This window comes from Sphaerodactylus townsendi, linkage group LG01 (assembly GCF_021028975.2).
Source record: "Sphaerodactylus townsendi isolate TG3544 linkage group LG01, MPM_Stown_v2.3, whole genome shotgun sequence".
Taxonomy (NCBI): Eukaryota; Metazoa; Chordata; class Lepidosauria; order Squamata; family Sphaerodactylidae; genus Sphaerodactylus; species Sphaerodactylus townsendi.
In genome coordinates, this window is record NC_059425.1 from 89,963,234 (window position 1) to 89,988,354 (window position 25,121).

Here is a 25,121-nt window from a genome sequence, read left to right on the forward strand (position 1 = left end):
TATTTATTTATTTATTTATTTATTATTTAAACTTTTATACCGCCCCATCCCAAGGGGCTCTGGGCGGTGTACAACATGAATCTCAGTACAAATAAATATGGTTAAAACCTTTAAAAAACAGCAGTAGAATAATAAGAGGCGTCCAAATACCCTAATTTTAAATCCTCCCCTAAGAGGGAGGGAGTGGCGAGTCCTATTAGGTAGAAGGACTCAGGTGTTAAGAGCTAAAGGGGGGGGGGGCAATGATGTATAGGTTCAGTGTAATGTATAGGTTAGGGCAATGATGATCATTTAATGTGATAAATTAGATGCACCCGAATAACGGGGGCAGCCATTGCTGCCGGGGTGAGCAACGTAGCAAAATAAGGGGCATGCATGGCTTGGCGGCATGCTGCAGAACCGGGTGCAATGATTGGCTCCCAGCCGTAAAGGCGGGAGGAGCCGGGATATATAAGGACGCCTCTCCCGGTCCGCGCCCTTCCCGGCGGCGAGACCCAGCAAGGCGTGGTAGTGCTGGTTGGTGTCTCGTGTAAGGCCCGGAAGGAGACTGGTTGCGGCCTTTTCTCACTCTCCTTCTCTCTTGCTTCCATTTCTACTCACCTTCCTTCGTTTCCTCTCCATTCTCTTTGCTTTCCTCTGGTCGTTGGCCGGTCTCGCAATTTGGAATGGGGCCAAAGCGGGCCAAGAGCAAGGAGCTCCCCGCGGGGGGGCCGGCACCTTCGGGCAGAGCCCGAGCCCTCCTCAACAGGGTCCGGGCTCAGACCGGCCCAGGGACTTCGAACGAGGGCCCCGTGGTGGGTCGTATCGGAGCGGCCGCGCAGGCGGCCACCGCCGCGGCCATGGGCCTGTCCCCGACCGGGAGGGGCAGGCCAATGGGACTGGGGGAGCAGTCCTCCCTGGCTGGGGAGGCTCTCCCTGCGACTTTCGGCGGCGCCGGATCGGTCCCCCGGCCCGGGCCTGCCAGCGAGCCAGGCCCCGATTCCACCCTGGTCCGGAACCTGACGGACACGCTGCTGCACCTTTCCCAGGCCCTCGGCGGAGTGGCCGGGGAATCTGGAACCCCCTGCGGCGCAGGGGAATCCGAGCCCCCCGCGCCAGCGGCGGCTGGCGCGGTGCGGGCGGACACCGCAAGTGGAACGGTGGAGGACCTCCAGCTCTCCCCACCGGTCAGCACGTCCACGTCGGTGGACGCGTCCGTCGGTCCCTCTGAGCGAGAGGGCTGGAGGAAGAAGCGGTCGTCGAGGCGTTACCGCTCCTCCAGACGGTCTCCCAGCTCTTCATCATCGGGTGAGTCTACTGAGGACGATGACTTGCAGGCTAGCGGGGAGTTCTGGTTCCAGGGGGAAAAGGTGCCCGCTCTCCCCCCTTGGCTCGCAAAACGGAGACGCTGGGGGGGATGGAGGCGCCGTCTCCTGGCCCGGCCCCTGACAACAGCGGCAACCCTCCTGGGTCCCATCTCCCCAGGAAGCTCCGGGAGCGGGCGCTCGACGGGTATTACCTAGATATTTTCAGGTTTCCTCGGCGGGAGGGGGAACATGGCTTGTCTGGCGGGAAGGCTGACAAAAAACGGAGGGACCCAGTAGCGGCCGAGCGGAATTTCAACAACTGGCTGCAGGGTTTCACCGAATACCTAGCCCTCATTGGGGCCACCTACCCCCTGCGGGCTTGGCACTTGGCGGCCCACATGGCCTATGTGCTGCGGGCCCGGGCACTGGCCGGCAAATCCGCGGCCATAGCCTACGACGAGGCGATACGCAAGAACGCTTCCCATAAGAGCCGTTTCCGCTGGGATCTCATCCACGACCAAACATGGATGGTCGTGGTCCAGCCTGCCATGAAAGGGGCCGCGGAGCCCTCCTTTCCGGACAAGTCCACCAGGGCTTACCAAGGGCGGGCAGGGGCCAAGGGGCTCTGTTGGGAATTCAATAGAGGCGCTTGCCAGCGGCCCAAGTGCAGGTATGAGCACGTTTGCTCCAACTGTTCTGGAAATCACAGCAGGGTGGCCTGCCCTAAGCCAGCCGGCCGCCTCCCCTTTCGGCAAGCCCGGTCCCCTGGCGCCGGGCCCTCCCAAATAGAAGCCAGTGGCCAGGGCAGCGCTACCGCCGCCCAGAAGCACTGAACTCCTCGCCCAGCTGCAGCATTTGGCCCCCACACCCGTCCGGGTGGGGGTGCTGCTGGACTGGCTGCAGCATTATCCCGACAGGCGCGCGGCGCGCATGCTGGGTGATGGTTTTTCCACAGGTTTCAGGATTCCCTATCGCGGCCTCATGAAGGCCTACCAGGCGAACAACTTAAAATCTGTTCGCAATCACCCTGGCGTGGTGGCCGATAAGCTTGATAAAGAAATCAGGGCCGGTCGCATCGCTGGCCCCTACAGCCACCCGCCTCTCCCCAACCTCCGGGTCTCCCCCATCGGCGTAGTGCCCAAGAAGGCCCCGGGGGAGTTTTGTTTAATTCAGCACCTCTCCTACCCCCGGGGCGACTCAGTAAACGATTAGATCGACCCTGAGCTTTGCACAGTCCAGTACGCCACCCTGGACGAGGCCGTCAGTCTCATCAGGCAGGCCGGCACAGGTGTCTCCTTGGCAAAATGTGACATCCAGTCGGCCTTCCGGCTCCTGCCCATTTCACCGCTGGATTTCGAGCTCCTGGGCATCCACTTCCAGGGCATGTGGTACGTGGACAAGGCCATGCCCATGGGCTGCTCCTTTGCCTGTGCCGCTTTCGAGGCTTTTAGCACCTTCCTCGAATGGGCCTTCAGGCAGCGGGTGCCCTCCGGGCTGGTGACCCATTACCTAGATGATTTCCTGTTCATTGGCAAGCAGGGCACCAGGGAGTGCGAGGTTGCCCTGCAGGCTTTCCAGACAATGGCTGCCGAACTGGGGGTCCCCCTGGCCCCCAACAAGACGGAGGGCCCCACCCCCGCCCTCAGCTACCTGGGCATCCACCTGGATACGGTCCTAGGCACGTCAACACTCCCTCATGACAAACTCCTGGCCTTAACCAACCTGCTTCAGTCCATTCTCCCCCTGCGCAAATGCAGGGTGCACCTGGTGCAGTCCTTACTGGGCCACCTCAATTTCGCCTGCAGGGTGGTGGCGCCAGGCAGGGCTTTCTGCTCCCGGCTGGCGAGGTCGTTGTCTGGCTGCAAGTCCCCTGACCACCACATCAGGGTCTCCCGGGGCCTAAAAGACGATCTGCAGGTCTGGCTGTCCTTCATCCGAAGCTTCAACGGCATCTCCTTGTGGCAGACACCTCTGGAGCCTGGCCTGGAGTTGCAGGTGCACTCTGACGCCTCCGGGGCTCATGGTTTTGGTGTGTATTTCCAGGGTCAGTGGACACAGGGCGTCTGGCCTCCAGCTTGGCACACACAGGGCATCACCAGGGACCTCACTTTTCTAGAACTGTTCCCCATCTTGGTGGCGGTGCACATTTGGCATGATCTCTGGCTCAATAAAAGGGTGCTTTTCTGGTGCGATAACCAGGTGGTGGTGCGTGTGGTGAACAGGCAGTCGAGCAAATCTGCACGGGTCATGCGTTTGGTTCGCAATCTTGTTCTCACCTGCCTCACCTATAACATTTCTTTTAAAGCTGCTTTCGTTCCAGGTTTGCAAATTGAGATCGCTGATGCTTTATCTCGCCAGCAGGTGGATCGATTCCGGCGCCTGGCCCCCGGGGCGGAGCTGTTCCCAGCGATGCTTTATCTCGCCATCCCTGTGGAACCTTGGCAGCGAACCATCCTCACAGGTGTTTTGAACTCCTCGGGTGCTGTGTGGTTTCCGGGCTGTATGGCCGTGTTCTAGCAGCATTCTCTCCTGACGTTTCGCCTGCATCTGTGGCTGGCATGAGATGCCAGCCACAGATGCAGGCGAAACGTCAGGAGAGAATGCTGCTAGAACACGGCCATACAGCCCGGAAACCACACAGCACCCAAGTGATTCCGGCCGTGAAAGCCTTTGACAATACATTGTTTTGAACTTGTTGGCACCGGCCACGCGCAGGCAGTACGACAGAGCCGTGCGCGACTTCTGGAGCTACGCAGCGTCCAAGGGGCGCCCCGTCTGTGGCGGGGTGGACACAGGCCTCCTACTGGAGTATTTGGTACAACTCCATGGGCGGGGGATGCACCCACGCTCCATGGGGGTGCAACTGGTGGGCATCGCCTTTTACTGCAGGGTGTCGGGCTTCCCAGATGTGACCAAGGCGTTTGTAGTTAGCCGGCTGGCGGCGGGCTGGCGGCGGGTGGGCCCCAGACTGAGGGACCTCCGGCGCCCAGTCACCAGGGAGGTGTTAAGGGCGGTCACCGGGGAGCTGCGGCAGGTGTGCGCTTCACGCTATGAGCGTTTACTTTTCGCAGCCACCTTTCACCTGGCACATCATGGGGCTTTCAGGCCCGGGGAACTAGTTGCCCCCACTAGGAACCGGCTGTCCAGCACCGCAGCTGGCACAAGGGAGCACCTACCGTCCTGTCGAGGGGGGGGACATGGTCTATGCGTGGGCTTGCCCACATTCCAACAACGACCAGGAAGGCCGCTGATGCCTGGGTCACCATGTCACGGTCCTGCTGGGCGACGCTTTCACCTGCCCCTCGCCTCCCTCATCTGCTTGAAAGCCCGGCACAGGCTCTACCCCGGATGGGAAGGCGGCATGCTCCGCTGGTACACGAGGACCGGTTTCCCCTCACCAGGTTCCAGATGCTGGTGGTTTTCGGGCATGCTTGGCAGCGTGGCCGGGCTGCCAGCGCCCGCCCGAATTCGGGCTTACGCACTCGCTTCCGAATAGGGGCCGCCTGGCAACCGCGGCTCAGGAGAGGGCAGGGCCCAGGCAGGACATCCGCACCTTTGGGGGGAGGTGGGCGGTCGGGAGCTTTTCGGGCTTCTTACATGTTGCCCCCCCATCCGGACTTGTTGATTCTCTTCACGAAGTGCCTCCAGGGACGGCGCAGGAACTGTTTTTACGACAGGTGTAGGTCATGAGGGCACAACCTTGTCAACAGAGCGGGGACTACACCTGCTCGGCATCCGAATGGGGCCAGACATCTCGGACTCGAGGGCTCACAGTAAGGAGTTACCTGTGGCTGGGGCAGCAGGGCACATGCTTTTGGCATGAACTTGAGCCCAAGCTCATCGAGTACATTTTCCAGTTGGCCACACCGGATCTCCTAGTTATCCACCTGGGGGAGGAGGATCTCCCGGACAGGTCGGGTCTGGAACTCCGTTGTGCGGTGGCCACCACGCTGCGGAGCCTCGCCAGACATCGGCCCGGCATGACCTTGGTCTGGTCCGAGCTGCTGCAGCGGGTCCACTGGAGGGGAGCTGTGGACCCCACTGCCGTGGACAGGGCTTGCAGAAAAGTCAACAAGGCGGCCGCCAAGGTGGTGCTCTCCCTCGGGGGAGCGGTGGTGGACCATGCTGAGATCACCCGGGACAACAAGGAACTTTTTGAGCCGGATGGCGTCCGCCTGTCCTGCTGGGGCATGGACTTGTGGCTTCAATCGGTCCGGTACATCCTCCTCCGCTGGGTCCGGTCAAGACAGGCTCAGGCTTGAGGAGCTTGGGTGGGGAGCTGCAAGGGGGGCAGCTCGTGGCGGGTTTGCAACGGGTGTCGCACATCTGGGGAGAAAACGAGCCTTCCGGCTGGGTCTCCCAGGCTTGTGCCCTGTGGAAGGGCCAGGGGTGGGGCGGGCAGGCTGGCAGGCCGGCAGGCCGGGCCGCTGCCCGACACCCCAAGGAGTGGGGTTGGGTCGGGCCGATAGGGGGCCGCGGGCTTAGCCGGTGCCCGACACCCCAGCAAGCAAGGAGAGGAGGGCGGGCTGATAGGCGGCCATGGGCTTAGCCGGTGCCCGTCTCCTCAGCAGGGGCGGGAAGGGTGAAGCCGGAGTGTTATCTCTGGGGCTTCCCTTCCCGTCAGTTCCCAATGGAGATTGGGATCTGATGTGCGACCCGTTTGCCGCCCAGCTCTTTTGTACATAGTTCATGTTGATTATGTTATTGAATATTAATAAACTGGGCTGCGGCCCATTCCTTTCCAGCCTGTCGTTGTTGTGTGATTATTGAGCGAAGTAAAGTCTCACCATCTGCAGCAATTATGCAAGTGGTTCTGCTTTCATACATACCTAATCCCTGCCAGATGTACAAAGGGTACCTGGTACTGGAAATTGGTTGGAAGGAGGATTGTGACATCATAACAATAGCCAAAAAGTACTCTTCCCAGCAAATCTTCTAACATAAACTTTTCAAAATAACAATGAAGGCTGTGCAGTTCCAAAGCAGCTAACAGCCTCTGGCCACTGGAACATCTGCTGTGATTTTTCTTTTTAAATTATGTCTATATTCTGCAAGGGGCTGATATTTGCCAATGTAGCTATGAACCTTTCTACTTTTTAAAGTCCATCATTCAAACACATGGCACTGCTAGAAGAATGTAGCTATGTCTTCTCAGTTAAGCTGCTGCTTGTGTAATCTACTAGTGAGGGAAACCTGCACCCACCATAGGTTTAAAAAAGAAGGTGTAAACAGACATGTGGATAAGGGGGGACCAGTGGACATTGTCTACTTGGATATCCAAAAGGCTTTTGACAAAGTTCCTCACCAGAGACTGTTGAGAAAACTCAGCAATGAAGGAATAAGAGGGGAAGTCCTCCTATGGATTAAAAACTGGTTGAGGAACAGGAAACAAAGGGTGGGTATAAATGGGAAGTTCTCACAATGGAGAGATGTAGGGAGTGGTGTCCCCCAAGGATCCGTTTTGGGACCAGTGCTCTTTAACTTATTCATAAATGACCTGGAAGTAGGGGTGGGTAGTGTGGTGGCCAAGTTTGCAGATGATACCAAATTATGTAGGGTGGTGAGAACCACAAAGGATTGCGAAGAGCTCCAAGCGGACCTTGATAAATTAGGTGAGTGGGCTAAGAAATGGCAAATGCAGTTCAATGTAGCAAAATGTAAAGTGATGCACATAGGGGCAAAAAATCCAAACTTCACATACACGCTACAGGGGTCAGTGCTATCAGTCACAGACCAGGAAAGGGATTTGGGCGTCTTAGTTGATAGTTCCATGGGAATGTCAACTCAATGCATGGCAGCTGTGAAAAAGGCAAACTCTATGCTGGGGATAATTAGGAAAGGAATTGAGAATAAGAATGCAAAGATTGTCATGCCCTTATATAAAGCCGTGGTGCGACCGCACTTGGAGTACTGTGTTCAGTTCTGGTCACCACATCTCAAAAAGGATATCGAAGAAATAGAAAAAGTGCAGAGAAGGTGGGCAACTTGAGGATGATTGAAGGATTGGAGCACCTTTCCATGAGGAGAGGCTGCAGCGCTTTTGGGACTCTTTAGTCTGGAGAGAGGAGAGACGCCTGAGGGAGATATGGATTGAAGTCTATAAAATTATGCATGGGGTAGAAAATGTTGACAGAGAGAAATTTTTCTCTCTTTCTCACAATACTAGAACCAGGGGGCATTCATTGAAAATGCCGGGGGGAAGAATTAGGACTAATAAAAGGAAACACTTCTTCACACAACGTGTGATTGGTGTTTGGAATATGCTGCCACAGGAGGTGGTTATGGCCACTAACCTGGATAGCTTTAAAAAGGGCTTGGACAGATTTATGGAGGAGAAGTCGATTTATGGCTACCAATCTTGATCCTCCTTGATCTCAGATTGCAAATGCCTTAGAAGACCAGGTGCTCAGGAGCAGCAGCAGCAGCAGGCCATTGCGTTCACATCCTGCATGTGAGCTCCCAAAGGCACCTGGTGGGCCATTGTGAGAAGCAGAATGCTGGACTAGATGGACTCTGGTCTGATCCAGCAGGCTAGTTCTTATGTTCTTGAGGACAATTTTTATTGTTGTTTCAAACCTTTTTAAGCAATATTTTCTGCATCTTATGTATTGTAACTGTCAGGATATTGAAAATTGCAAGGTGGTCATATGCTGGTCTAGAATGACTGGAATGTAACAGTCAGCAGAATTGTAAAGGTCGGAGCCTCTCTGTCTGGGTCTGCAGTGATTGGCATGTAACAGTCAGCAGAATTGTAAAGGTCGAAGCCTCTCTGTCTGGGTCTGCAGTGATTGGCATGTAACAGTCAGCAGAAGTGAAAAGGTCACAGGCCAGGATGATTAGATCATCTAGCTAATGATTTGCTGGACAAAACTATATAAAGAAGACTGCATACCCAATTCAGTTACACTCTCCTTCACCACCTTCAGGTTCGGGCTCAGAATTGTTGTTGTCAGAGTAGTAGAGGTGGATGAAGTTATTGTTATTTTTTTGTTCCTTTGAGAAACAAGAGATAAAGTATTCCTGTTGGAACTAAATCTACTGTCTGAGTGTTTCTTTTTCTTATACTGCAAGCAGTTACCTCCCCTGTTCTAGCAAGGGTGAGTTTGGCACCTAGTCCTTCCGGCTGTGCACTAGGCCAACAATTTGGTTATGGGCCCAGTATCCTAACCACTGAAGCTAGAGAGATTATTCGAAGGCAGTGTGACACGATTGACATCCACCATGTATTGCAGTTTGCCTTTTGAGCAGGCTGACTGCAGGGAACTACTCAGCATGGAGTGTGAAAAATGCAGAGCTTTCTCATGCGCAGTGATGAAGATTTATGGGCTGTAGTCGAGACCCCACCGGAACCCAGGCACAGCAGCAGAGCAGAGGGCAGATGCCAGAGCCAAGGCGTCCATAATGTTGGCTGTGGAAAACTCCCAGCTCACATCTATCTACGGGCTGCTGAGAGAAGGCTTCCTGACTGCTGGGAAGGTGTTGAAGGACCTGTACCAGGCATGCAGAGACTGCTGGTTCCAAGGTACATCTTGACCAGACGTTTATACAATTTTGAAGCGCTGAAAGGAGGTGAAAATATTGGCCAACCATGTCCAACAGCCGCGCATTACACTATTCGGTAGAGCTGGAAGACAGAGGCATGACTTTCTTCACTGGAACAGCATAGGGCCTATATTGTACTATCTTCCCCTAGATGACCCAGCTGGGACAATTTTGTCTATAGTATGCAGAGCATAAATGGAAGATGATTTTGACTCTAGACTATGTGACTGCACGGCTTCTGGAGCTCCAGAAACAAATACAGTTTTGCTTTTCAGCCACAGCCAAAGAGAAGCCAGCTGTTTCCAGAGGCAAAAGTGTGAAACCCAGCTTTCCCCTTCGAACTGTCCAAGGTCATATGCAGTTCGGCGTTGTTTCCGTTGTGGCTCTACTAATCATCTTCTCCGAGAATGCCCACAGAAGGGGGAGAAGAAGGGGGCCAGCTAAAGGACAACGGGGAAGAGGAAAGAAGGAGAACTACTGGACGGCATTGCTGAGAACCGATGTCCAGAGGAACCAACCCATCTGGCTCTTGGACTCTGCCTGCTCAAACGCATGTCGTAAATGCCCATCATCATCACTCATTGGACTGAGGAGTCCTCGAGGCAGAGATGTGAAGCATGTCAGCTTGGCCGATGGATCCTGCCAGCTGCTGTTACGCTGCAAAGGAACTGCCTACATACCATGCCTAGGTAAAAAGTTACGCAAAATGTGTTGTGTGTCTCCTGGACTGGATTTTTTTTTGTTTGTTGAAGCGTCCCCAGAAAAGTTTAGCTGAAGACAAGGGTACAAGAAAACTATATTTGATAGACGGAGGGTTGTACAGTATGGCAGAATGACATAGAGTGTGCAAAAAGGTACACTCCCATGCGACAAAATGTATAAGCTATTATGACTGATAAAGGAACCAAAATATGAAAATGTGTAATGAATGTTTCAAAGTCTAGCTAATAAGCCTATGCATGATGATTGTGTATTGCACCTATCTTCACAAGAGTCCTAGGACATGCAAGTTTTGCCACCATCAAGCAGTTGGCAAAAGTATGTGATTTGAGGGTGTAAAAGCCTTGCAAAAGCATTCCTAGACTGTTCAGTCTGTAGTGGGGTTACAGGTGAAATCCTATCCAATCCCCAAAAAGAGCTACAGTGAACAAATGGAAAGACCATTTGAGAACTAGTCCATGCAGACTTAGCTGGTCCTTTCCAATCAAGCGAAGGGGTTACGCGATATATATATTTCTGCTGATTGATGATTATAGCAGATATTCTTACTGCTTGCTGTTGAAATCTAAGGATGAAGCCTTTACAAGGTTTAAGGAATGAGTCTCAATGATTGAACGGAGGTTCCCTCACAAGGTGGCTTGCCTGCAATCTGACAGAGGCGGTGAGTTCATGGGGAACAAATTCCAAACATGGCTGACACAGAAAGGTATTAGCCACAGGAGAACAAATCCGTTCAGCCCGGCTGAAAATGGCGTGGCTGAGAGGAGACTAGGCATTCTTCAATAAATGTGGGATTGCATGATAAATGATGCAAAGGTTCCATTCCATTTCTGGGGAGAGGCTGTCTTAGCTGCCACACATGTAATAAACAGGTTGTGGAGTTCAAGTATCAATGAAACACCATTTTTCAGAATGTTTGGCAAAAGGCCTTCCCTGAAACACCTTTAGGAATATTTGGGAGTTTTGCTAACGTCCTCATTCCCAGACAGCAACGGAAAAAAGGACAAAAGAAATGGCAGAGACTGCGTTTTGTAGGATATGCGCAGAATACCAAAGGCTATAGATTTTCATTGGGTCATGGAAGAATTGCTATCTCACGCAGTGCCAACTTTGAAAAGCATACAGGTTGGGAACATGTGCATCAAAACTCTGAAGTGTTCTTACCACCAGTAAGCCATGACACAGTACCTAGTGACAGCACACAACCCCCACTCCCTGTTCAAGGTCACACATCTGCTCCGAGCCTTAAGCAACAACAGAACAGTGATAGTGATCAGGAAGGAAGCCAGGGAGAGGGGGGGCTGAGCAAACTGGAGAAATAGCTATACCACGCAGATCAGAAAGAGCAAATAAAGGCATACCACCAAAAAGGTTTATGGTACAAGAAGTGAGAGTGTGCCAATTAGGGACAGAACCACAAAGGTTTCCATGATATGTTGAAATGTCCACCTGAGGAACAGGAAAAATGGAATCAGGCTATGGACAATGAGTTTGAATCCTTGGTGAACTTAAAAGTGTTTAACATTGTTGATAAACCTACTGATAAGCCGATCATAGGTGCAAGATGGGTATACAGGCGTAAACCTATGCCCGATGGGACTTGCAAATATAAAGCAAGATTAGTCGACAAGGCTTCTCTCAAACAAAGTTTGACAGTTATGATCAGACTTATGCACCCACTGCAAAGGCAGAATCCATGAGATTAGTGATTGCTCTGGCTGAGCAAAGAGACTTTAAAATGAGGCACTTTGATTTTGAAACAGCTTATTTAAATGCAGATTTGCAAGAGACCATATACATGAAGCAAGCACCAGGTTATGAGCATGAACAAGTTGATAAAGTTTATAAGCTCAACAAAAGCTTTGTAATGCCGGGCTGAAACAGTCAGCCAGATGTTGGAACAGGTGCATACACAAAGCATTATGTGAAATGAAATTTGACCAAAGTGTGGCCGATGCCTGTATATATACCAGAGGTACTGGTGATGAATGTATCATTTTGATGATTTATGTTGATGATCTCTGTGTGGTTGCAAAACAGACAACCAAATCAAAACAACTTTACACTGAGTTGAGTAAACACTTTAAGCTGAAAGACTTGGGGTATCTAAAGCAATACCTGGGTATTCAAGTCAGTAAATCTGAAGAAGGGGATGTGTTTCTGACACAAAAACAAAAGATAGAGGGTGTCATACAAAAAGCTGGTCTGCAAGATGCCAAAGTGGCACAAACCCCAATGGTGGCTGTTTTTTGTAAGCAAGATAACAGCAAAGCATTTGAAAGGCAAGACCTATATCGTTCCTTAATTGGCAGCCTGCTGCACATTGCTAACTGGACAAGACCAGACATAGCTTTTGCTGTAGGTTTATTAAGTAGAACAGTTGCAAAACCTACTGAGAAAGACTGGCAGGGGCTAAAAGAGTAATTCGTTACTTGAAGGGAACTGCTAACTATGGTTTACACTTTTCTAACCAAAACAACAAGGACTTAGTGGTGTATGCTTGGGACAGCTCATTTGCAGAGGACTCAGGATGTAAGTCAGTGAGTGGTTATTATATGCAATATGGCAGCCATCCGATTTGTTGGAGATCTCGGAAACAAACAACGGTTGCCACTTCAACTGCTGAGGCAGAGTATGCGGCTCTTAATGAGGCATGCAATGAGCTACAATGGGTTATGCAGTTGCTAAAAGACCTGGGTGAGAAATGTGAACAACCTATAACAGTTTTGAAGACTCACAGACATGTATAGCCATGGCAGAGAGCGAAAAACCTTAAAAGTCGGTACTAAACATGTAGCTGTGAAATTCCAAAATGTGGAAAACCAACTGATACAGTCGAAATATGATTAAGTTGCAAAGTACTGTGAATCCATCTGGCAAAACATAGCTTCTATTGACATCTTAACAAAGCCATTACCAATACAAAAAACATAATGACTTGGTGTTTTGGTTTGGGTTTAGCAGATGTATACAATTTAGCTTATAAGCGACTCTGTACAAAGTGAGTGAAATAAGTAACTCTGTGTACTGACTATGTACTAACTATGTAATGAGTGTAAATAATGTGAAATCGACTTTTTTGTTTGTAATTCATTTTGTTTTGTAAATATTATGTAATGAGGCAACATTCCAACCAGATATGGGAAGGGGTGTCAGGCTATTGAAAATTACTGCGAAGGTGGTCATATGCTGGTCTAGAATGACGCTGGAATGTAACAGTCAGCAGAATCTGTAAAGGTCGGAGCCTCTCTGTCTGGTTCTGCAGTTATTGGCATGTATCAGTCAGCATAATTGTAAAGGTCGGAGCCTCTCTGTCTGGGTCTGCAGTGATTGGCATGTAACAGTCAGCAGAAGTGAAAAGGTCACAGGCCAGGATGATTAGATCATCTAGCTAATGATTTGCTGGACAAAACTATATAAGAAGACTGCATACCCAATTCAGTACCTCTCCTTCACCTTCAGGTTCGGGCTCAGATTGTTGTCAGAGTAGAGAGTGGATAGTTATTGTTATTTTTGTTCCTTTGAGAAACAAGAGATAAAGTATTCCTGTTGGAACTAAATCTACTGTCTGAGTGTTTCTTTTTCTTATACTGCAAGCAGTTACCTCCTGTTCTAGCAAGGGTGAGTTGGCACCTAGTCCTTCCGCTGTGCACTAGGCCAACAGTAACTTGGGCAGTTTTTCTAGCCTGTGCTAAGGCATTCCTGCCAGTGTGCATAAAAACCAGCCAACATCTTTCATCTAAGTTGGGAAGTACTCAGGGAGATCCAGGTTTTATACAAAGTGGGACTGACCCTGGAATGCATACAATAGATATAGTTTCAACAAAGATCCACAATTACTTCATTCCGCAGCACGGTTTGTGGACACAGGACCAAGTGTTCCCTCTCCCTCCCCTTTTTTCTTTTATCCCAAGAGCCTCTGGCATATACCATTTGCAATCCCCCAATACTGTAGACGTAACTGTTCACAAGCAAGAGATCAAACTGGCATTAGATGCCGATAATGGAATTAAACTCCTTGCTTGGCCAGATGGTCTTGTCTGCAAACTTGTCTGCAAACTAACTAATCTGGAAAAATCTCAGTCAGGCACTTTGGGGGGGAAACAGGAATCCTTGAACTCAGGAAAATGCTAGTCTAGATCCAAGCAAACCTTGTCTGGGAATATTATTATCTTTCAATTAAACAGAATCATTTTCATAAGTGCATGATCTGCAGATTTAATGGGATGCAGCAGCAGGCCTGAAAATGCAAGGACCACCTAGGAGCTGTGGTCTCAAAGCTATCAAACAATTTTCTTTTGATCAGAGACTGCAATTTATACCAAACCATCACCACAACTACTCAACTATCATGTGAGGTCCTTGACTAGACAAGTTCCACAGATTAAGTCATAGAATCATAGAGTTGGAAGAGACCCCAAGGTCCATCAAGTCCAGCCCCCAGCAATACAGGAATACACAAAGAACTTCTGTCAGATGGCCATCCAGCCTCTCTTTACAAACCACCAAATGAGACTCCACCACACTCCAAGGTAGTGCATTGCACTGTCAAACAGCCCTCACTGTCAGAAACAGCCCTTACTGTCTTTTGGATCATAATGAGGTTGATGTGTGGCTCCTGAAGGCACAGGAACACATAAGAAATGGGCTTGCCCTGTCATTGTGGGATGGAGAAACTGAGCACTTGCAGAATTTCTCTGTCAACTTACTCCTAAACCATGGCTGTTTCTGCACAGCCATGGTTCATGCCAATGCAAGCCCTGGGGCTATTCGCATGAACGGCCCCGCTGGCTGCGCAGCTGGCAGAACAAGCTCCATACGGCCGCACAGCCCCACAAATGGCTCCTTACCTCCTCCTGGCTTCCGTCGCTCTGTGGAGGCCAGGGGACACGCCCTCATGGCCAAAGCAACAGCTGCAGGGACAGAGGCCAGAAGGCATGTCCCCTGGCCTCCACAGAGCGATGGAAGCCAGGAGGAGATAAGGAGCCATTTGGGGCCAGTGCGGGGAAAACACCACCTTCCACCCGCAGTGGGTGGAAGATGCCACTTTTGATAAACCTCACTCCCCGAGCCAGGTTCAAAAGCAGTGTTTTCGTGGCACTCGGGGGGCACAAGCATGGCGCTGCTGTGATGCAGCAGTGCCTGCTGTGCGAACAGTGCCCCAGGGACAGTGTTTTTACCATCCCTAGAGCGCTGTTATTGGGCTGTGCAGAAACAGCCTAAGTGTGTCTAATGGGAATTCTCATTGGACCAGAAATCTTGCATTTTAAGGACTGCCGTTATTGCCATTTATTCTTTAACACTGGAAAACTGTAGCCCCAACACATACTGAAATCTGGAGAAAAGAATTACTGGATTTAACAATAAAGGGGAAAAACAGCATTTAACCGTCAGGATACAGCAATGAAATTCAGTTACATTTGGGCTGAATTTTTAGAGCTTTGTGAAGCTTATTACAGTATTTATTTGTAATTGTTTGGAAATATTTCACCTTCATTTCCTCCTTGCCCCCTCTTTTTTGCTTTGTTTTATTTACTGGCTTTGTTTTTTCCTTCCCCTTTTTCTTTTGCACCCTTCCTATTCCCTGTTTAAGGCTAGGACAAAAATTAGAGGAGCTCTTTGGGAGTATACTTTTTTGCTTTTAAAAGTCATAAACTTTAAATGCATACCACTGCTGGCAGCATAATTTTAAAAAGATGAATTAAAAATAGCATTTTCTTTTTAAAAGCAGGACAATAATTTAAGAAATCATTTTGAAGCCTGGAAGTAGTATCAATATTGGACTAGTCTAAAAAGAGTAATATCGCATTACATAGTCTAAGTGAAGAATTATACATGATTTTATAATGATTCTGTTTTCCAGATGTGTGCCTATAGAGACAAGCCATATAGATCTTTGAGACAATTGGGTGGGTAGGGTATAAATTTAGGAAGCTTAATCTAATTTGAATCCAGGTTGGACAGCCCCAATTTTTAACCAAGAAAGTCTTTCTGTCCCAGAATTATCCCTAGTGAGTGGTCCTCAGGCATTTTTCTGGCCTCGATTTAAATAAAAGAAGACTGTGAGTTTTAATATGGAATTCACCCTTAACATTAAAATGTTTTAATCAGTTACTTCACTGGGAACTGTGGCTTTCTGATAATCTTAGAGATGTGACACGGTCAAGATATTTACCAAAGTCATCCCCCAAGACATTCCTTGTGGTGATGGTCAACGTTACCACAAGATGAGAACGGGATGAATGAGCATGTACAAGTGTTGGATGTTTGACTCTTAACTGTAGGCCCTTATGAACCAGCTCCAAGAACTCCACTGCATCTTTAACAGACCTAGCAAAAGAAACACAGGAATTAAAAAAATAGCAAATGTGATCACATACATGACAGTTTCCCTCACAGCCTTCCTCCAACTCTATGATCGATATTGCTCCGATTTTTTCTCACTGAACTCGCCTAGAATTACTTTCAGTACCAGGCTTCTAGTTGTATGTAACTATAAAATTAAAAAATATATATTTTAAAAAGAATTACTTTCAGTACAATACTGTGGGCAGTCAGAAATATCTAGCCTATATAGCCTTTGTGATCCAGGGCCAGTACATACTTTAGCTGTTGGTCTAGGGAAACAACTTTTAAAATGCTAAACTTCAACTGAAAATGTAGCAATTTGGACTGACTAAATTTAAGGACATTTAGCACACCACTGATTACCCTGACCAACTCTGGTTGGACTGGAATCTTAAACATGAATAGAGAAAAGAACCATTTTGGTACGAGACAGATGTCAGATAGGTTCTTCAAAGTCAATATGCCAATGAAAGCAGCAGCTTAAAGATGGGGGGGGGGGGGGGGACGACATTCCAAACACTGGTTTCAGAGACACTATGCAAAGGGAAATGTTTGACTGCTTTTTACATTAACATCATCCAAAACATGTACAGTAGTTTCAAATTTTCATCAACAAACCATTTCTATACACAGGTGGGAAAATACAATCACAGTATTTACTCCAATGCAAGACTATGATTTTTTTTTCCAGGTATGCCATCAACAACAACAAAAAAGAAGAAAAGAAAGAATATCACACTACATTTGCATAGAAGTCACAGTTACACACATTTAACATTTTTTCTTGGTGTATAATTTGGGGAGGGGTCACCTTGTATTCAGGGTTGTCTTCCTTTCCAGAGCCCTTCGGGGGAGGGGCGGTATATAAAATTAATAATAATAAATAAATAAATATAGGTAATATGGCAACCAGTGAGTCCAGCCATCCCAAGAACCAGCTCTCAAAGGAAACACAATTTCTGAACACAGCATACTTTTTCAGAACCATCCTAAAGAAGGCAAATTGAACACTGTGCTATACTGATGGGGTAAGAATTTTGAAGACTTTCCAGGCTTTATCTGTGTATAAGCAAATGTGTTATAAATTAAATGCTATTTAAATCCCAGTTGCTTACTTTAGACCTAAAGAGTAGGGGTGGCCTTGCACTATGGTTTGCTTTGTTTTGATTTGTTTTTCCATTACCAATCTTCTCTGTAAAATTATTAATATTATGCTTTTTTGAATATCTTTCTCAGTAATTCTGTTGAAATCAAAATTCAGTCATATACTTTTGGACATCAACACTGGAAAAAGGTTTTCCTTCACAGAGGGTTATTAACTGCATAATAAAAAAGACTTCAATAAAAGCGAAGCTATTGGAACCCCTGGAAGAAAAAAAGATATTTGCCCCTGCCCTGAACAGGCCTGCCTGTTCCCTTCCAGGCTGCAAATGGCCTGGTGGGAACTACATTTCCCAGGAGTTCCCACCAGGTCGTTTACAGCCTGGAAGGAACAGGCAGGCCTCTTCTCCAGGCTGCTCGGTTTGCTAAAGTAAGTGTGTGTGGGGGGGAGGGGTTGCAGCATGGGGGGCCGTCCCCCCCGAAAAAGCCAGAGTGTGCACCGAGTGCACTCTGGCCTAGCTACACCTCTGGGGACAGGCTGAGAAAGAAAATAAATGGAGGCAGTTGTTCAGCTGCTAAGAAGCAAATGCAAGCAATACCTTTTGATACAGCAGTCAAGGAATAAAAATATGCTGATGATCTACAAATTTAATTTCATATAGTGCAAAGAATTCAACAACACTTTGTCTCCTTTTAGCTTAATTATCTCCACAGAAATTAAAGAGCATAGCAGAGCATACATAAAATAACCCAATATCTGGTTTCCATCTTCCCTATCCCAATTGATCACACATATATTGCTCAGAATTTTTTTTATTATTATGTTGAATCCTAAAACATTTTCCTCTTTTAGCTGTAAACATGAAGAACAAAACTCACTGCATGCAGAATTTTAACTGTATCCTATGTGATGACAGGAAAAACGTCAATTAACCAATTGGGGAAAGAACAATTTCACAATTTGTGGTTTCTACTTTACTATGGGTTAATGAATGGATACAAAATATAAAAGTTTGTAAAAACATAAACCCAGACAGAGAGACTTATGTCTGCACAACCCTCCAGTGCATTTCGTATACTGTTAATCAAGATTTTTGTCAACAACAGAAAGCCACAAACAAAGCTGAATTGGTTTGCTCATGTTGGCGCAATTCTCAGACAAAAATACTTCTTAAATTATTTCCATTGTGGGTGCAGAATATTATACCTCATGAAGGAAAGGGAAGAAAAGGTCTGTTGTGCCCAACTTCCAGTTCCCTTGTAAAATAGCATAATAAATGCCTTTTGCTGTTCACTGTGACTGGGAGCAGGAGGGGAAAAATCCTGATTTCTGCTGGGAGTATAAACAAGTTATGATTTTCTTTAGGGTTTCAATATGAGACAACTAGTGCAATGCAGCAGTCTCAGTGCTGGATTAGGACCTGGGATACCCACCTTTTGGTCTACCTTTTGGTCTACTTTTAGACCCCTTTTAGTCTACCATTCTAAACTACATGTTATCCATTGTGGGCCCAAAACCTACTGAAGTGATACAGGGTCAGGCATTCCATACAGCTCTGCGGCAGCCAAACCTGGAAGTGGGCACTGCTGGGGAGCTATACTGGCACTTTATTGGCACTTGAAGAGGTGCAGAGGAAAACACGTTTTTCTGATCCTACTGCAGTTTAGCTAAAATGGTGTCAGCACCCACAGGTTGACCTTGTGGATACTATAACGTGCAGTTTGATCATCAGTCATGAAGATCAGTGCTAGTACAATCCTAAGCAAAATTCCACCCTTCAATGAATTTAGAAGGATGTAACTTCATTTAGGATTGCAGTGTGGGTGACCTTCTGCCAGTCTTGTTCTCGCTGTGAGATTGTGGTGGTAGTGATAAAATTAAGGTGGGAAATATAATGAATGTTCCCTGAGAACCTTGGAGGAATGGCATCCTATTATATACAAGACTAGCCATGGTGGCAACAATTCACTTCCAGCAAATCGCCATGAAAGACTCACTTTCAGCCAATCACCATGCACACAGGGGTTGGGGACGGGGCTTACACAGAACGGATAAAAAACCACACAGATGAAACAGAGGAATGTGGCAGTGACTCACTCTCTTGTGCACTTGCCCTTCTTCCCCACTGCTGAACAATTAGTCACTGTATGGACTGCAGCTGCCTAAGGAGGAGCAGATGCAGGCATTGCGCACTCCCCATGGGAAGTCACTACTACTGGCAACTACAATTATGCTGTTAACTGTTGCATGGCAATACAGGCCTCTGGGGACAGGACCAGGTGTCTGGGAACAGGAGAAGGAGGAGGAGGAGGAGAGAGCTGGTGACATGGGGCCTGGGGTAGGAAAGGCAGGAGGGATCGCCCTCCTTGGTGGACATCATTAACCCTTGTGTGCCAAGGCATCTGGGAAGAGGATGAGAAGGAAGCTGGTGACACGGGGCCAAGGGGGGAGGAAAGGCTGGAGGGACTGCCCTCTTGGTGGGCACCATTAATCCACTAACAGTTTTTAGAGCTTGTTGTATTTGTTTGTATAATGGGCTAATTGCTTATATATGGATAATAGAACAAAAATATATATGCATAAATAGTAGTATGAATAGTGTTTGAAACAAAAAAGCTCCATTCAAACATCTCTTTTCTTCTTCTTCTTCTTCTTCTTCTTCTTCTTCTTCTTCTTCTTCTTCTTCTTCTTCTTCTTCTTCTTCTTCTTCTTCTTCTTCTAATACTAGCCTAGCTATTTATTAACCTATTTATTTAATGGCCTATGCTTCTACAATATTAATAGCCTATTTACCTTCTGTGAAGATTCGATTTCTTGGCAGCATCTACCGGAAAGTCAGAGCTAATGTGTAAACAATTTCAAAACGTAATGTAAACAAAACACCAAAAAAACACCCCCTCCTTCACTCACAGAAGGCAAACAAATTGACATTTGCTAGCTAGACATAGGATGGTGGGAAATTCAGAAGAAATGTTTTCAATGTAAAATTGTGGTTAAAATTACATTGTGGCAATGTTGACAAATCATAAAATGTATATGGGAAAGTGAGCTATGATATGTTGATGTTTAACATTCTTTGTCACTGGCACAGCTGAATGAATGCTCTGTCACTATCTGCTGCTAAAAAAGTGGTCCCACACACACAGGATTACTCACTCATACACAAGAAGCGGGACATCACTCTTCCCTTCCTTATTTGTGACAATGTCCCTTTTGACACCAGTTGTTGTTCCACAGTTGTCTTTGACCAGAAGATCAAACACAGTGTTATTATATACTTCTACAACAGAAACCTCAACCCAATGACTTCCTGGTGGCTTCTCTGAAATAAGCCTGAGGGGGGAAAGAAAAGAAAGAATCAAGAACAAAAAACAAAAATAGCTTAAGAGGCTGAAACAAAATCCTAAGTAAAATAGGCATGTTATCCAGGAGTCGATTACTCCCTGATTGAAGTGCTTATCAAAATTCTAAAAACCCATAAACCAGAGCATACACAATTTCTTTGAGTAACTTGGACTCCTGTAATGCAGATCTGTCCCATCTGTTGTGGCTTGCATATACTGGCACAATTATGTTGACTGTATACTTCAGCTTCACAAACCCCTGAGGATGCCAGGAATACATTCTCTATTCCCAAACAAATATCTTTGTGCAAAGCAGGACTTAAAAAAGAAAACAGGCTTGTTGACATAGGCAACAAGTAGGGATACAAGATACTTATATTTCAGTATTTTTGATTTCTAGATAGTGGGCCACCAGCAAGCTGCTGATGGGTCAACAGAATACTAAAAGCAATAAGAAAAAGGATAGTACACAAAGTTCTCTTTACACTGGCATGCCAAGCATAGTAGAGTCATTCTTGTTCTGAGTAATAGGTGCATTCCATTCTGTAGTAGTTGGCAGGGAATCAAGAATGCAGAAGACCATGCTATAAATTCATGTGGCTTTTAACTGGTCACTACTAGTGGTGTTACTTTAGTTTACAAAGACTGAATCTACCTAGAACAGTGCTCCAGGACACTCCTGGTTTCTGTTGGGACTGAGAGACAAGACTGGAATTCTATTGTGTATTGCCTACCTTACCACACTGCCTAACAGTCTCCCCACCTGAGCTGACAGAGGTTGTTTTGGGGCATGGCATTGAGAACCTCTGGGCTGTTTGTCCTGGGGGACTTCTTTAATGCCCAGGCTGTCAGGATTGTGTCTGTTCCCTTCCGCTGCCATCTTCCACAAGTAGGTGAAGGCTTTTTTTTTGTTTTGTTTGGCATTCCCTCAATGATCCCTCCTTCCTGCCTAATATTTTCATATATCATATTATCATATTTATATACCGCCCTATCCCCTAAGGGCTCTGGGCGGTAAACAACAGGATAATGTTACATAGCAACAATAGCAATAATAAATAGTATATCATTAAATAACATCATCAAACATAAAAACATAAAATCACAGCGTTCTACATAAACTACTTGGCGTCCAACATTAAAACTATCAATAAAACTCTACCAGAGAGGGGGACGGTAAATCTGGATGACATAAGCTCCCAGAATGTTAAAAAGGGAGAGACAAAGGGCGCACACCATCAGCGGCTGGCTTCCCCAAAGGCCCAGTGGAACAACTCGGTCTTACAGGCCCTACGGAACTCTCCAAGATCCCGCAGGGGCCGGACAGTTGGAGGAAGAGTGTTCCACCAGGCTGGGGCCAGGGCAGTAAAAGCCTCTGCCAGTAAATTGGCCTCTGCCAAACGCAGAGGCCGTGTAAGGACATATGGGGTAAGACGGTCCCGGAGGTATGAGGGTCCGAGGCAGCGCAAAGCCTTAAATGTTAATACCCATACCTTGTGGATGATTTGGAATTCCACTGGAAGCCAATGCAGCTGGCGCAGTACAGGCTGAATGTGGTCACGGTAGACACCTCCTGTAAGTAAGCGTGCTGCCACATGCTGGACCAGCTTTAACTTCCGGATCAGGCGCAAGGGCAGGCCGGCATACAGCGAATTACAATAGTCTAGCCTGGAGGTGACCGTTGCATGGATCACAGTGGCTAGGTCAGCTTGGGAGAGGAAGGGGGCCAGCCGTCGGGCCTGGCGAAGATGGAAAAACGCAACCCGGGTTGTATGGGCCACCTGAGTCTCCATTGAAAGAGACGAATCCAGGTGGACCCCCAGGCTGTGGACAGAGGGGGCCGGTGCCAATGAGGCCCCCTCTCACACCGGCAGCTGAAAATTTTAATTGCTGTTTTAATGTTTTTATATGTATTTTAGCTCTGGTTATAACTATTCTAATGATGTGTGTTGTTGGTTTAAGGCAGTGGTGGGATTCAGCAGGTTCATACCACTTTGGCAGAACTGGTTGTTAAAATGGTGCTTGAAAACAACCAGTTGTTAAATTATTTGAATCCCACCACCGGAACCGTTTGTTAAATTATTTGAATCCCACCACTGGTTTAAGGGTTCTTACATTGTGATTTTATTAATGCTTCAATTTGTTAACTGTCTTGTTGACTCTTATGAAGACAGAAAGGCAGGGTCTAAATTTTGTTAAGTAAGATAATATGAAATAGATGCTGTTCTATACTGTATGGCTTATTCATTTTTCCCCCCTACAATTTCCTACCCACATGTGGACAACAGTTGCGGAATACAATTGGATTGACAACACCTATAATATGGGGTAAGTACAATGTGTGGAAAAGGCCAGCAACTGCCAGGTATTTCCAGACTCCCTTTCCTCCTAACTCCCCACCCCCGCCTCCCATCCATTATATTTAGGTTTTATTTTAACAGCAACAATTTCACTGAAAAGATTTAGAAGGACATGAACAGTCAAATATAAATTATTTCTGTGCTGAAGGAAATATAGAGTCATCTATAAAGTCATCAATACCTGAATACTTCTTCAGCAGCCCTAGGAATAATTCCTAATGCTGTTTCATCCTCCAGGTGAAAAGCAAAATTATCTTCAGGTTGTGGTCCTAACATTGTGTATGTTTTTCCACTCCCAGTTTGCCCATAAGCCATAATACACACATTGTACCTAGAAATCAAAACATATGTTGAGTCAATTCCAACAGATACTACAGATCAAAGCCAGAGATCTTGGGAAGAAAAGTCCGTTTCTAATTTTCTAACAACTCCACAGAATGTAATGAAACAGATGTTCCTTATTCCAAGTCACAACTCCAGAACAGCTTTTAACTCTCCCATTCTTTTCTGACAATATTAATAGCAATGGAAACTGTCTGAAGTTCATCCCAGCCTGTCATTGGTGGGGCAAAATCCATTTGCCTGCTCTGTTCTCAGTAATAAAGGAAGAAGTGGAAGTAGAAAGTTCCGTTAAATCACAGCCAACTTATGGCAACTTTGTAAGGTTTTAAAGACAAGAGACATTCAGATGTGGTTTGCCATTGCCTGCCTCTACATAGTGAGCCTGGATTTCCTTGGTGGTCTCCCATCCAAGTGCTAATTAGAGCATCCCCTGCTAAGCTTCTGAGATCTGATGAGATCAGGAGACCTAGTGGACATAGCTATGGAAAATGGAGCCCAGGGCAGACTCCGAATTTCCCACCCCCTCCTTTCAGCCCCCTGCGCACTCCACTTATCTTAGCTGGTGGCCGGGCCTGGCGGGGCAAGGGGGGAAGGAGGAGAGGCGTGGCTGGGTCTGGGCATAACATTTGTTGGCCTGGTGGACTGTGACCGTGCTCTCCAGAGAGACAGAGAGAAGGCCCACCAGGCTGACCGACAGGTGCAGGCCTCATCCCGGGCGGCACACACACATTGTACTTAGGCCTAGCCACACCCCTCCTCCTTCCCAGGCCATGGCTGGGCCTGGGCACGATGTGTGCATGCCACCTAGATTAGCCTTGTCTCGGGCGGCGTGCGGAGGTCATGCCCAGGCCCAGCCACGCCCCTCCTCCTCGGAAGTGTGGGAGGTGATTTTCCGTCCTCCCACATGATGCAACGGGGCCGCCCAGGGCAAATGTCCCCACATGTCTCTGTTGCCGCTACGCTTATGCTAGTGGATAGAAGGTTATAACAACCGAAATGACCTCCCCCTGGCAGGGGATAGCCTCCACAGAGAACTGGAGCAAGGAAAATGTCACCAATGTGAGTAGGACTGGGAAGTATCCAGATTTTCCCATCTATTTTGCAGGTACTCTCTTTTCACTACTTCACCAGCATAGCAAAATATTGTGGTTAAGTAGGTTTTGAAAAGGAGATGGAGAAGATGGAGAATGCACGTACCAAGAAGCTATGTAGAAATAGGGGAAAAAATGTCCTTCTCACCAACTCCATGCCTGGGCCAAACAGAGAAATAGGGTGGTCAATTTTGGGTTGGGAAATTGCTTGAAATTTGGGATGGAACCTGGAGATGAATCTCAGTGGAGAATAATGCCAAAGTTTCCCCTCCCAGGGCCTTTTCTGGTGATAGTACTCATCAATATAGTACTGACACCTTTATCCAGGGTTCTCTCAAGGCCCATAGGATGAAATTAATAGAAATTGGTGCAACTTTACATGAGTATTGGCACTTCAAAAACAAACAAAAAAAGCACTGCCCCCTTCAAAACAGCCATTTTCTCCAAGGGAACTGATCTCTGTCATCAGGAGATCAGCTGTAACTCCTGGAAATCTCCAGGTCCCTACCTAGAGGCTGGCAACCCAATGTGGAAATGACCAAAGACAGAAGGGTTAGGTAAATTTTAAAAATCATGCCTTCCACAAAAGGAAAGCTGATTAAAAGCATCAATGATGCAAGAAGCTCATCTTTTCCAGACGCACAATCTGCTTTAAATTTTGTTTAAATGATGCATCCATCCCCCCCCTTCCCCCCCAAAAAGCATGAAGCACTTTTGTTTCCAGTAAGAGAACATTTCCTGAAGGGCTGTGTTTCAGGACAGATAATTTAAACAGAAGATGCTACTTCAGTCTTTGCACACAAATGGGACTGAAATCAATTGAAAACCTAGTTATTTTGTTGGGAACAATGCAATAAGAATTCTGGGAAAAATACGAACTGCCTACTTCTCATGCAACAAAGGAAAGCATCCAAACAGTCTCATGATGGCCCATTAGGTTTGCTGTGGTGTAGTTCCTTCCTATGATAACTATTGTGATGAAAAAC

The 25,121-nt window shown here is 47.2% G+C and overlaps 1 protein-coding gene across 2 annotated transcripts in view; it reads right to left on the reverse strand.

Moving 5' to 3' along the window:
• The window catches only part of KIF25 (kinesin family member 25), a 79,487-nt gene that overhangs the window by 13,806 nt on the left and 40,560 nt on the right, over nucleotides 1-25,121 (reverse strand). For both annotated transcript variants that reach the window (XM_048487162.1, XM_048487170.1), the window contains exons 10-12: nucleotides 22,884-23,033; nucleotides 20,155-20,331; nucleotides 15,724-15,878 (exon numbers count right to left, since the gene is read on the reverse strand). In XM_048487162.1, the coding sequence (XP_048343119.1) occupies nucleotides 15,724-15,878; nucleotides 20,155-20,331; nucleotides 22,884-23,033 (482 nt within the window). The remainder of the gene's footprint in view (nucleotides 1-15,723; nucleotides 15,879-20,154; nucleotides 20,332-22,883; nucleotides 23,034-25,121) is intronic.